At 35.6% G+C, this 14,934-nt stretch overlaps 1 protein-coding gene across 1 annotated transcript in view; it reads right to left on the minus strand.

The window, feature by feature from the left end:
- Window positions 1-501: 501 nt before the first annotated feature.
- LOC119638101 (probable multidrug resistance-associated protein lethal(2)03659) overlaps window positions 502-14,934 on the minus strand; it is a 16,996-nt gene continuing 2,563 nt past the window's right edge. Inside the window, exons 3-11 of the mRNA XM_038034726.1 lie at window positions 6,904-7,063; window positions 6,455-6,821; window positions 4,328-4,745; window positions 3,903-4,260; window positions 3,009-3,833; window positions 2,367-2,941; window positions 1,497-2,275; window positions 1,023-1,439; window positions 502-955 (exon numbers count right to left, since the gene is read on the minus strand). Coding sequence (XP_037890654.1) covers window positions 920-955; window positions 1,023-1,439; window positions 1,497-2,275; window positions 2,367-2,941; window positions 3,009-3,833; window positions 3,903-4,260; window positions 4,328-4,745; window positions 6,455-6,821; window positions 6,904-7,063 — 3,935 coding nt within the window. The 3' untranslated portion in view covers window positions 502-919. The remainder of the gene's footprint in view (window positions 956-1,022; window positions 1,440-1,496; window positions 2,276-2,366; window positions 2,942-3,008; window positions 3,834-3,902; window positions 4,261-4,327; window positions 4,746-6,454; window positions 6,822-6,903; window positions 7,064-14,934) is intronic.

Here is a 14,934-nt window from a genome sequence, read left to right on the forward strand (position 1 = left end):
TTTTTTTTACCTAAGGATATTGGAAATCCAGATGGACCAAAAATAGGTCGGATCGGCTCAAAATAGGTTTCTACATCGATCTAAGCTTGTTCGTCCGTACGTCCCGTAACCTACCTATGCCTCAATTTTTGAGATATTTTGACGAATTTGTTAAGAATGTTAAGACATTAGTGGTACTGATTCTGATCAGACCGCTTCTCATATAAAGCCTTGTTCTAAAAGGTCGTCATAGGATGTTTGATGGCAGGCTGCAGCACACTATAGTCGTTTCGCTTGTTTTAGTTAATGTTTTCTTTCACTTATCTTAAAATCAATTTATTGCAGTCAAAGTTGCAATAAAAAGAAGGTTTGGTACTTTCGTATACTCTCGTGTTTTCTTCGAATTAAAACAACATTTTTTTTTTTTTTTAATGTGCAAGAGAAGAAATTTTTTATCTAATTTTTCCAATTTTCATATCATATTAAATTTATATATAATTGATTTGCGATATTTGACGTATAGAAAGGCACATAAATACACTTACGCATATATTGGTAGGTTGGTTTGTCATATTTTCCTTACAATAGAAAGGAAAATTTAAGTATGTATATAGTAATACATTAAATTATATGTTCTCAGTTAGAAATCTTTTTACTTATATCAAAGAACTAAATTTGAACATCTTAAGAACTAAGGAAACCAGTTTAAAAAAAAGAAAAAAAAATCAAAACTAAAAGTATAACACAGTATAACATATTTAGAAATTGAAATACATTTTAAACTAATTTCAAAATGAAATTAACTAACATATATTAAAATAAGAAAAAAATTTATATATATATATATATGTATATTATCCTGACCATACTGAGGAACTGATGAGTCTTTAGTTACGGCAAAATTTAAGTAAATTCATAATTGACCACCAAGTAAACTTTTTTACTCCAGTTTCTGTTTAAGAGATTCTTCATGAGCCTTTAAATGATGATAATGATTGATTATAAAAGGTGATTAAAAGGAATCGCGATATTATCATATTTACCTTTTGTGCAATTTTTAATAAATTATCATAAGTTGATTTACCCGTTTGCTTAACCATGCCTAGGAAAATTTTCTTTGGACTTTCTGTAAGCAATTCATAAGGTGTACCGAATTCCATTACTTGACCGGCATCCATAACTAAAACTTTATCGGAATCCATAACCGTATGCAAACGATGGGCTATCGTTAAGACAGTGCAATGTTTAAATTTATTACGTATTGTAATTTGAATTAAGGCATCGGTTTGTGGGTCCACATTGGCTGTTGCTTCATCCATAACTAAAATACGATTTTCTCTTAAAATCGCACGAGCCAAACAAACCAATTGTCTTTGACCGACACTGAAATTGGTACCGCCCTCCGATATTTTACTCTCCAATCCGCTTGGAAGTTCTTGAACAACTTTTTTCAATTTTACCTATGAGTTGCATTAATAAATTTTGAAAAATTTTTGCTTTTTATCTTAAATTTCTACCTCATCTAAGGCTTCCCATATTTTAGCATCGGAATATTCATCAAATGGATCCAAATTGTAACGCATAGTTCCCGAAAATAAAACGGGTTCTTGCGGTATAATTGATATTTTACTGCGTAAATCATGTAAGCCCATGCTTTTTGTATCTCGCTGATCAATAATTATCGAGCCCTCATTATAAGAAAGACGGAATAAAGCATTAATTAAAGATGATTTACCAGCTCCGGTACGTCCTACAATGCCAATTTTCTCACTGGCCCTTATTTCAAAAGTTAACCCTTTCAGTATATACTCGGATTTCGGATCAGGAAAGTATCGCAAACTTAATTCATCGAATATAATTTTGCCTTCTTCCGGCCACGAATCGGGTGGTTTTTTATCCAATTTAGATTCTAGCTCGCCTTCCGGCTCAATATCATCATATTCGACAACACGTTCCACAGCGGTCATGGTGTTTTCCAATTCAGCCGATTGTCGCATCCCCCATTGAACCATACCGGTCATGCCTAATGCCTGGGTAATAGCCAAGCCGACATCGCCGCCATTTGCCGGTGCAAAAATGAAAAAACTTAACGTTACAATGGCTATGAAGAGAACACAAAAACAATCCAACCAATATCCAAAGGCACGCGATGTACAAATAAACATAAAGAACACACCGCTATGCAAATCCTGATGATTATCAAATTCATTGATTAGTACGCGCTGAGCTCCGAAAGCTCTTATCGTTGACAGACCCGTAAGCGAGGTAGCCATGTGCGAATAAATAGGAGATCGAGCTATATATCGATCGATATATTGAAAAAAGAAGAAAAAAAAAAAGAAAATAAGAAAATTTCAATCAAATGGACATTATTAGCCATTCAATACTTATAGCTTCCAAGCGTTTCACGTTTCTAGATGTCTTCAAATAGAATGTGCGCAGATTATAAAATATTATGGCCAATAGGAGAGTGGGTAGTAAAACTAATGGATTAACTACAGCGATGACAAGCACTATACCGAATAGGCTTAAAAAGATTTGTATCACATCGATCATTACTGATGGCAAAATTTCATCAATTTGTCCCATATCTTTGGAAAATCTATTAAGTATACGTCCGGAGGGATTTGTATTGAAAAAATACATGGCTGCTTGGGTTATACCGCGAAACATGGCATTATGTAAATTGGTCGATGCTTTCATGGCCATATTAAAGAATAAATAACTTCGGGCAACCGTTATCACAATTGTCGCTACCGTAATAATAGTAAAAACGTAAATATCTATCATTTCCGGATCAATATAAACATTGTATTGTGACAAGAAACCAGATATTTGTGACTCGATATTGTGAGAATTATCTGTACTTGGTACTTCGGTGCTGTTGTTTGGCAGGTCAGCCAAAGCGCTTTGCAATTGTAATCCTTTACTATCAGCTTGCAATCTATCCTTTTTAGTGACCCTAAAACATTACGAAATTCTTATTTATATATATATATATTGTTTTTAATTATTAAATTTTCGCTTACCAATATGACAAAAAGTAGTCACCGGCCGAACCCAAGATTTGTGACATAATACAAAAGGTTAACATTACAATGAACATGAAAATACCGCCGCCGGCTTTAAAATATTTCTTATACAAATAGAAACCAATTTGGCCTTCTTCTTGGGTTTCCTGCACCTGCTGCGGCGTTTCCTCTAGACATGAGTCTGCGATCGAACATAAAGACGACTCACTATTTTGGCGATTAACTAAATGACTGCCAGAACGGGAACGTGTGGTATTATTTGCGCTCTCGTCTTTTTCGGGATCAGCTAACAGCTGAGCAAAATCCAAACCGCTTTCACGTAACGACTCATATGAGCCCACTGCACTTACGCGTCCTTTCTCCATTATTACTATCTGATCTGCCGCTTGTAAAAATTGCAATTGATGCGTTATCAAAATAACAATGTTATCCTTTAGGAAACCACGCATACACTGATCGAACAAATGACGTCCCACGTGGGTATCTACTGCGCTAAGTGGATCGTCTAACAAGTAAATTGAAGTTTTTCTATACACAGCTCTCGCCAAACTAATACGGGCTTTTTGACCGCCCGACAATGAAGCGCCACGTTCACCTACAATAGTTTTATCACCGTACGGGAGCAAATCAAAATCACGTTCCAATGCACATTTTTTCACCACAGCACGATAGCGTTTTTTTTCTAACGGTTGACCAAATAAGATATTTTGCCGTACCGTGCCTGTAAATAACCACGGCTCCTGGGAAGCATACGATACGCTGCCGTTCACTTTAACTGACCCGGACTCAGGTCGCAATTCACCAAGAATACTCTGAATGATACTGTTCACGGGATGAGATCATTAAAAAATTTGTTCTCTCCGCCTTTTTCAAACTTACAAATGTTAGTACCTTGATTTTCCTGCACCAACAGGTCCGATAATCGCGACTAAGGTTCCGGGTTGAACACGCAAATTAACATCGTCTAGCGTAAGCTCTGAAGCTTTTGGATCCCACTTGGCTTTTAAGTTATTTATAATAATACCAGCTTCCGACAGCACCGCATGACTATTGGCAACTAACGGTTCTTTCTCAGCTTCGTCATCATCCAGAACCTTATCATCATCTTTTATTACCGTAGATTGATTGCTGCCAGGATAATTGGCATCAAGTGTATCCAACGACTTGTCCACTACATCAGTTTCTTCGTACATCATATAGTTTTGTATTCTCTTAATTGATACTAAAGTTTCGGCCAATTGCGTGATACCTTCGAAAAGTTATTATCAACATTTAAAAAAATTTGTTTTTCCAAATAAACGTATTCTTGGTATTACCTTGTGGAAAAAATACTGTCATGGTGCTTCTTAATGTGTTATAATAAGCTGTGATGACAAAAGCTTGTTCAGCCGTAAGGAAATTGCTAAGCAGAACAAACCCAACCAAACTTAAGAATATACAGACGCGGGTTAAAAACATAATAAAGGATAATAAGATACCGCGTATATAGGAAGACTGTCGGATACTGTTAATTTCCTTTTTGCGAGAAAATTCAACCATCCGGCCAAAGGGCATTTCCCAAGCGTACATTTTAATAACTTGGATGCCCGATATTATCTCATTCATCATTCGGACGCGTTCATCGGTACGCAAAGCAGTACGTAAACGTAAAACAGATGTCTTATTACCTAGCCAACCTTGCAGTGGTATAAACATTAACATAAAGGCAACACCAAAAACAGCAGCAATTTTTATCTAAATTGGAATGAAAGATTCTTCATAGAATATTTTTATTAAGTATAATCGCTAGGCTAATTGAAAAGTTCACGGACCAGTAAGATAAAGCAAAGTTGTAAGATGTTAATGATTTTGCAGAAAAAAAAGGTCAAAGCCTATACTACTTCTCTTAAAAGAATATAGAAATTTTGTATCTCACTATCATATATAGACTTGATTTTCAAGAAAACGCTAGCAAAACAAGGAAGAGTCCAAAAAATTGACCTTTACACGTAAAATTTTCCGTAATTAATTTTCTTTTCAATTCACTATGCTCTATGAATGGTCTTACAAACTCTGTTGACCGCTTAAAGCGTTGTTTGTAAGAATGTGTGCTTTTAGTACAATAATAATAGATGCTTGCTGGTATCCTAATCGGCGACATCTATTGGTGAAAATGATAAAGTAATGCGAGTTATCAATAAGCATGATAGTTAAATTCGATGATTTCGATCTTTCTCTACATAAGATAACAAACAGTTTTGCAGTTCAGTATTATCGAGTTATCCAGTGTATAATGGACATTCAATAATGGACATTCAATACTTTTGTTGTGCGCTTTGAAGAAATCTATTGCCGAGGTCTATCAAACACTTTCAGAAACTTATGGTAATGCTGCTTCATTATATCCCAATAATCGGTTTTGGTTTCAATGATTTAAAAGCGGTGATTATGACGTCAATGACAAAGAACGGCCTGGAGGATCAGAAAAGTTCAAAGAGACGTTCAATTGCAAGACTTATTGGAGGCAAAGCCAAATCAAATTCTCATAGAACTTTCGAATACGTTCGCATGCGATGGAAAAGATTCTTAAGAAGGGGAAATGACCTTCAGCATAAGAATTGACTGAAAACGCCATTTCCAACCGGGTTCTTTGCTCGTCAAAAAAAGAATTTTTTTTTTTTAGCATTTTGTGGCTGGCAGTGAAAAGTGATCCTACTACGACAATCCCAAGCACAAAAAGTCATAGGTTAGTCCAGAATAGCTACCCACATAGATACCACATTCATGAAGTTTTGCTGTGCATATGGTAGGACCAGCAAGGGAGTTACGAACTGTAAAAGCCGAATGAAACTCTTACTGCGTCTAGCAATGTCATTTAAATAAATTGAACTGCGTATCGTTACAAAAAAGACCAGAAACAGTTGTTTGTAGACGCAAAGTCATCCTCTTGCACATGTTGCAACAGTTATCAAGGATACACTATTACAGCTCGAATGGGAAGCTCTGCCGCACCCAGCCTATTCACCAAGATATAGGGTCTTCTGATTACCACATTTCCAGATCGAGGCAGCTTGACTTGGCTGGTACACGGTTTCGAAATGCTAAAGAAATAAGGGAATGGGCCAATGATTGGATCATTCTTTCGAAAGATGAGCCAAAGGTGTCGAAATATTTTGATTAATATATATGGTAAGAAATTGTTCTCAATAAATGCCTTTTTCAAGCGAAAAAATGATCAAAATACATGCAAGCACCTAATCATATCAAAAAGTTTTGCGCTATATTTCATTAAATTTTATCAAGAAATGTAATCTATATCAAGCTTTTCCGAATTTGGGGCATAATACTTAAGATGTAATTTAATAGATCGTTTTATGTACTAATATTGAACTAATATTTCAAAGTTTTTCATCCTTTCCACACCGTGAACTTTTCAACTAATCTGTTACAATGAATTTTCTTACTTCTCTATACATCAGGTACGTAATCAATAGGGTCTCTAATGGTCCCACCCATAAGTAGTGAATAAAAAGCATAGCCAAATCCAAACGGCCAACATCGTTTGATATTAAATTCACTATTTGGCCAGCGGTGGTGTTACCCAACGCTGTTTTACTTAATCGTAACGCCTTACGATATATCATACTGCACATGGCTACACGGATTTTCATACCTATATGCATTGTCCCCAACATATACGGATGCATTATGATGACATTTAATGCACTGCATAATATTACACCAGCTGCATAAACATACGCCCTTTGAATATTCTCTTCTCCGCTCGTGTAATAAGCAATTAAACCCAATAGGAATAACGGTTGTAAAGTTCTACAAAAAAAAAAAAAAAAGACAAAAAGAAAAAGAAAAAGCAATTTGAAAAAATTTTAAAAAATATTTTTTTATTATTTACCTGAAACCCAATTCCAGTATAAATAACACTAAGCCTAGGAGAGCAAAACGCCAACCAAAGACTCGCATTGTGGCCCGCAAAAGATTGGGTTCTCTTTTGGAATTCTCGGTTAGTTTTAATTCCTTCTCCCATGATTGGCACAGTTTATTACCAAGCGTTTCTAAAAGAAAGAAAGAAAGAAAGAAAAAAAAATTTAAAAAAACTTGGACTCATAACCTTGACGAGCAAAAGGCAAACTTAACATATATCGTTAACATTTTCAATTATAATTATTATTTTAATTAGCTGTAGCCAAAGAAATAAATTCCAAGCCTAAACCATTAGCTTATATTATTAGCATCTATCTAGCTATCAGCTTTATTGAAAACTCTACCGCACCCGAGATTTGAACGCACCATCATTAACGTTATTATTATTATTATTATTATTAGTATTAAATAGTGTTGGCAATCCGCACCGCGACCGAAAAGATCTATTGTATTCGGCCCTGCTCCTAGCCATCTTCTTTGGTCCGAAGCGCTTTATCGCGTCCGGAGGTATAAAGTGCTCGCCAAACACTTCATGTTTCATGGATTCTACAAACGGCCTCACATTCCGATAGAATGTGATGGGACGTCCCACTCGTACCTTGGGAGATTGTGCCCATCGGTGATGCCTATGTTTTTTTGGGTGGTAAATGAGGGGATTGTGACCCATAAAGAAGAGGCTATGGGCAAGAGTAGTTTCAGTAGTTTGTGTTTGTGTGGTATGCCAGAAGATTTTATGAATTTTTTTGTTTGCTGTTGTCCTACAAGTCAATCTGTTTTTTTTTGTACCCATTGCGATATCAGTCTATTAACATGACTTCTTGATACGCTACAGAAAGGTTCAGTGTTGTTACTTGAGATCTCTTGCTGACTCGGGTACTCAAGTGGATAACATATTTAACCTTTTGCACCCTTATTTGTTTTTTTTTTTTTTTTACCTAACACGAACTCTTTAATTAATAATTTCAAATTTGATAAGATTCTAGGTCGGTGTAAAAAGTATATTGTCTATGCATAGTCGACATCAAGGTGCAAAGACTTATTAGTTTCAAGATTCCTAGAATTTCTACGAATTTGCCAAACGAATTTCTGACCAGTTATCCGGTTTGGCGACGCCGGCGATCTTAAGCAGATGTTACATTAGACGTAACTTAGTCATTGAGTCGATCATACATTTTTGGAAGCAGTTTGTACCTTTTTGGTATTGGTACTACCTTTTGAACACAGTATTAGCTTTATTAGATCAATCTTGTATTTTATTGAATTATATTGTTCATATATATGTACATATGTATCTCATATATATTTTATTATATACATTAAACATTAAATAAACCACGTACTGTACGACACACTACCACGTTTTTCTTTAATCGCACTGACCGCCTTTTGGACAACCTATCAACAATGATCTTGTTTACCGTCCCAAAGTTATACACATAAAGGTCCGTCTTGGCGTTAATGTGTTGTATCGCGCAAAGAGAGAAGACAGCATTAAAAGGAACATAATTGTCTTACACGATTTTTATTAAGGCAGGTTATTCTATTTCTTGCCGTTTTCTACCTTCTTGAAAAAAAGAGCCGACACAGCAGAAAACAAACAAAAAAATTTCATTCGATTGCGACCGAAATTTTTGTACCCATCAACGTTATCCTATAAAGGATTGAAAAAAAAAAAAAAACGAAAAGTATGTACTTGCATCCTTCATAGTATTGGGTGGGCGTGGCAGATTTTTTCTATTTTTATAAAATAATGATGTGGAAATTTTTATCGCGTATCTGTTGCAGCTTATGAGGAAAGAGTAAAAGGTACAGAGCACAAAGCTATTCTCAATTTTGGCTATGTAGAGGTGTGCAAGTTGTATGCGTGTTCTTTAAAATTAAATTTTTGGGCTGAAACCTTTTGTTTGCGAACGGGAAAATGTTTACCACAAATACCATATAGGTGGACAGACGGACAGATGGGCAAATGAACATAAAGGACGTACGGACGGAGTATTCCGAATTTGAAATTGAACAACAATATATAATAGTTTAAGAGGTTCTTCAAGTATACTTCTGGGCGTTATGAAGGCATTGAAAAAGGAAACAAAGTTTGGTACATTATAATATTGGGTAGGCGGGCTGTATTTTTCCCATTTTTGTGTAGGCAATACAGCATCGCCCATAGAACATGCGTGCAAATTCTTGTACGTTTATCTGTACGTATCCGTACAGACGAACGGACGGACGTGCTTAAATCAGCTCAGAATTTGGCTTAGGTTTCCTTGTGAGCGTTGCAAACGTTTTGACAAAATGAATATATGTCTCATCTTATGGTGATGGATATAAAAATAAGAAGAAGCAGGCAAAAGCAATTTACTTCGTACTGAAGACGACTTCCTTGATCGATTTGGACATTTTGCTTCATTTTTGCAACCAGGAAAGCATTTACAAGAGACATTACAGAGACGGACAGACCCTGATCAGAAATGTATGTACTTTGTAGAGGTCCCTGAAGCCTCCTTCTAAGCGTTGCGAACCTGTCATCCTTTGGTGATGGTATGAAGAGAGATACAGTAAGTACTAAGTAAAAATGCCCTAAAACAACATTTCCTAAGAAAGAATAACAACAACAAAATGCATAGAGAAACGCCTAAATCAAGTCCGAATCCCTTTCCGGCTTACTAACAAATACAAATTATGAAATTTCTATTGCATATCTCTAGGCATTACAAATTGAATAACAAACCTAGCATATCTTTGCCCTTCGGTGTACATTATATAAAAGCGCCTGTAGCAAAATTTTTCCAAAGTCATGGAATGTTATCAGAACTTCCACATAGAATGTGTAAATAAAGTATGTAAACATGAGCAAATACAGAATCATTCGCAGAAAAAGTTCAATAACATTATTTTTTAAAAAAGCAAAAACAAAACATACTCTTTTGCATATGAGATGAGATTACTGCCGCATGTTTACATATATTTTGCGTTACGCATGATAATAAGTTACTTCTAAAAGGAATTTTTTGCTTTGTACCGTTAATAATTACCCGAAAGCATTTACATAGAATAATGCCTCGGGCCGAGTCTCTTAATGGGTAAGTAGTGCAAATAAAAGCTACAAGGTTAAGAAAGAGAACGTATTTGGCTTAAGCCAGGTTGGATACCGTACATCTATTTGTGCCCAATGTAACGAACGACTATATCGTACAGTTCACATCGTCCATATCTACGTATATATATATATATATACATATTAGTTTGGGGAAAAAGAAATCCATTATTTTTTCGGTAGATGGCTGCACTGATAGATTTCTCGTAAAGCATCGATCAAACAATTTCAGATTTATGCTCGTTGGAAAGGTGACATTTCGCAGCAAAAAAAATTCTTTTGCTGTTTTTTGTTTGGTGCATTCAGTTGTGAGTTACAGCGTGTTAAAAATGGAAGTGAACAAAGAGAAAATTCGGTACATTTTACAGTTTTTCTTTGACAAAGGCGAAAATGCAAGCCAGGCGGCTAAAATTGTGAATGGTGTTTATGGTTCCGATACTGTAACAGCCAATTGTGTGCAATTTTGGTTCCGTAGATTCCGTTCAGGAATTTTTGATGTTAAAGATGCACCTCGCACAGGTAGGCCGGTCGTCGAAAATGTCGATAAAATCGGAGGAATGATCGAAGTTGACCGGCATGTTAGCAGTCGTAACATCGCCCAGGAGCTAAAAATCGACCATAAAACAATTTTAAACCATTTACACAAAGCTGGATTCAAAAAGAAGCTCGATGTTTGTGTGCCACACCAATTAACAGAAAAAAACATTTCCATCTGCGAAGCCTTGGCCAAACGGAATGAGATAGACTCATTTCTTAAACGGATGGTGACTGGAGATGAGAAATGGATCACATACGATAACCCTGTGCGAAAACGATCGTGGTCAAAGAGCGGTGAAGCACCTCAAACGGCCAGGAAGGTTTTGCTATACATTTGGTGGGACTGGAAGGGGATTATTTATTATGAGTTGCTTCCGCTAAATTCTGATCTCTACTATCAACAACTGGACCGTTTGAAGATAGCGATTGACCAGAAACGGCCAGAATTGGCCAACAGGAGAGGTGTCGTGTTCCACCAGTACAACGCTAGGCCACACACATCTACAGTGACTCGCCAGAAACTTCGGGAGCTTGGTTGGGAAGTTTTAATGCATCCGCCATACAGTCCGGACTTGGCACCAAGCGATTATCATCTTTTTCTTGCATTGCAAAATTTCTTTAATGATAAAAAATTGGAGTCTAGGGAGGATTGTGAAAATCGACTACTAGAGTTTTTTGCAAATAGAGACCAGGACTTCTATGAGAGAGGCATTTTGAAAACACCTTTAAAATGGCAACAAATCATACAACAAAACGGTGCATATTTGACCCAAATCGGACAATCCGAAGCATGTTAAATAAAGTCCTGAAGTTCATATAAAAATAGTGGATTTCTTTTTCCCCAAACTAATATGTATATATATATATGGGATCATAGCGCTAATCATAAGGCTGAACGTTAGTGATTCAAATTTGACAGCACTGGCAGTGACATAGAGCGACGATATATTTCTGAATTAGTCCGATTTTTCAAATTGATTTGGTTAGCCAGACCTTAAAACCAAACTTAAGCCTGTAAAGATCCGAAGTTTCTTTATTTTTATACCCTATCCCACTTGTGATGTCCAGACGTATGAAGCACCCAGAAGGACTTGAGATAGACCTACCTTTCATTATATCGATCAATTCGGAATCCTTTTTTGAAATGATCTAAATCTGTCCGTCCGTTTGACCGACTTGTTTCTTTTTATTTAACCTACAAGTCGCAATTTTTGAGTTATATTGATGAAATTTTGTACACCGTCATATTTGACCCAAGGAGGAACGCTATGAAAAATAATTCAGATTGAATCACTTTTTCGACCACTTCCCATATAACGCCTTAAAAATAAAAAAGTTATTATATGATTAACTGTAGAGTGGTGTAGAATATTTAGGGGTGGGCCGTATCTGACTGTAGTGTACTCAGTTGCTTGATTTAATCTGACGATAGCAATGGGAAAACATTTGAGGATGAGTTTTTTTCTTGTAGATAAAGTTTCCAGATCGTGATTGTGATTGTGCCAATGTACATACGTATATTCTTCCATAACATAAGCTAAAATTACATATTCAATGATTTAAAATAGATCAACTTATCCGTTCAATTGTAATCAGTTTCAGTGAAACTAATGTCGCTTAAACAAGACCGAACAATTTTTTTTCCTTTTTTTTATTAGGGGGTTTCTTTAATAGTCATTGCAAGTTTAGTTGAATGTATTACAATCTATTAATGAAAACGTCATAAGCAACTTTACATTAGAGATCAATATGTATATGTATTGAAACATATAAATCAATAATTCCCGGGACTATGTAAGAAAAATGCGTCGGTTATAAGATTCGACTTATTATTGAGATCGCAGTCGCAGTTTTCTTCAAGAGTGATGCAATCCGTTCAACGCGTCTCTACACGATTTGTCAGGATCCTCCAAATATATGTCAATTTCCGCGACGGCCTCATCATTTCATCCTAATCTATTTCCGCAAAGCTTTGGAGATTCCCAAATGAATAATAGGCGCTTGAGGGCAGACTTCGAGAGCATAATAGGATATGGCTTTCGAGTTTGAAATAATGCAACCTTACCATTTTTGTGGTACGGTGCATTTGCTGTATCGTAAGTAAATGTGGTACGCATTTTTCTTCTTTTTATATGACCAATCACTGAGAGGAGGTTCCCTGTATGGATAACACGGTGATAGACAAAAAGAAGTGAGAAAAGAAAAAGAAATGGGGAAATGGGTCGCAGCGTAGTAGGTGGGTGTCCAACCAGTAAGTTTCATATACCCTATACCGACCCACTATAAACCCACCATAGCTACGATGAAAGTAAACTCTACCGTAATGAGATTTGAACCTGCGAACACTGACTTGATACCAGAAATTTTTATCTATTCGGCTACAGAGATCGTCTTATGGCGCGACCTAGTTCACATTACGAAACGCAGGAATGATATTATCTTTTTCCAACAGTTTAATATTTCTGAGATTATGTAGCCTTAGCCTGTATGTCCATTATTTATATTAAATATGTGCTTTGGTAATAATATTTTACTCTATTCTTGCCTTAATCCAATGATGAGAACCCTAAACCGGTTATAGCTTTCTCATGTGCAAAGTTTCAGGTAAAACAGTGAATGTGTTCGCCTTTTGATATTTCTAAGATGTCAGCTGTCTGTTGCAACTTCACTTTTCGATTATTCGGAATTATTTTCGGACTTTTTTTTTAATGTTTTCTAGTATAGCCGACTCTTTAGGACGTTCATTGTTATCTATACCCGTAACACTTCCTTCAAAATGATCAAACAATCGACAAATTCTTTTTTTCGACAGAAAATATTAGTTTATTTGGAAAGTAATATCGTTTCTCTTTTATGAAAATGAAAGAAAATTTTCTTATAGTGACGTTTCACGTCGTCATGAACGATGGAACTCGATAAATTTAATCTGTCAGAAACTTCGAGTTATTATTCGGCGGAATGCCTCTATTTCGTCGTTATCAACTGCAACTGGCCTTACGGAAAAAGAGGTTGATCTTCAAGATTGAAATTGCGGGTCGAAATTTTGCAAAGTCCAGTTCGGCACTGGTATTCTGTCAACACATCGGATAATTTTTTTCTTACTTGAACAGCATCTTTACCTTTTCGATAGAAAAAAAGTAAATTTTGTCGAAAATACTGGTTTCCACTTTCCATAAACAAAAGGGCGCCAACCTAATACTACCACATAGAATCAGTCGAACTTTGTCACAAGCAAGCCTTGCCATATCAGCTGAGACTTAAGTGTGAAGTTGGCTGTGCAAAAATACGATCCCTCCTCCTCTGTTGGGGATGAACGAAATTACTGTTGGGACAATCTTATAGTTGCCACAACACTTCTCAAGTCAACGCTGGACTTAAACGGTATTTTCTCTCATGAAACAGCAGCATATGAGCTACGGGTTTTTCCCTTGTTTTGACTATAGCGGAAGTAGTTTCACTAAAAGCACAGAAACTCGCAATGACGTGAACGGTAGCCAAGCGTTGCTTAAGGGTCGGATCTTTCTAAAAATGCTATGGATATTTGATTAGAGATAACATTTACATATCAGATCCGGCAATTATTGATCGATATATTAGTTTTATGAACAAAAGAAAAATTTAATCATTTAATTGATTTCAATTGAAATCACCAAGCTTTGTTCATTCATACTGAAATCGAATTGCTGAACAACAATTTAATGAATAACCAATTGACAGACTTTTGTTGAACGGTTCTTTATGCATAAAAGAATATTAAAAAAAAAATAAATAAATAATAATTAATTCTCTATTCCCTCCAAAACCACTATCTCAAAAGAATTCAATACACAGAGTAGCTTAATAACATTGACACAGTAATTATTAGGAAAAAAAAACAAAACAAAAAAAATAAATTTTACATAGCTTAAGCGGAATCTATTGTATTGCCTTATCACTAGCGTGCAAGAGAATTATACTAGATTTCTTCTTCTGTTTGTAACAGCAATAGATTAGAAATCGAAAAAAGTATATATATTCCTATTATATCATACACCGCGTGTGGTGCATTGGTATTTAAATTTGTGCGAACGTATGCAAAACGCCCAGTAAAGCTTAAGATAGATTTTATTATACCGATTAAATCAGAATCATTTTCTGATGCGTTCCACAAAACATCCATTCTCTCATTTCTTCGTTCATTGACGGATTCGCTTGTTCATTCATTTAATCGTTCATTCATTCACTCATTTATTTATTCATTTATTCATCGTTTCATCTATTCGTTCATTGTTTATCTATTAACACATTCATTCACTCATTCATCCTTTCATTTATTCATTCACTTATTCATTCATACATTCATTCACTCATTCATACATTCATTTATTCATT

This window comes from Glossina fuscipes, unplaced genomic scaffold, assembly GCF_014805625.2.
Source record: "Glossina fuscipes isolate IAEA_lab_2018 unplaced genomic scaffold, Yale_Gfus_2 73, whole genome shotgun sequence".
Classification (NCBI taxonomy): domain Eukaryota; kingdom Metazoa; phylum Arthropoda; class Insecta; order Diptera; family Glossinidae; genus Glossina; species Glossina fuscipes.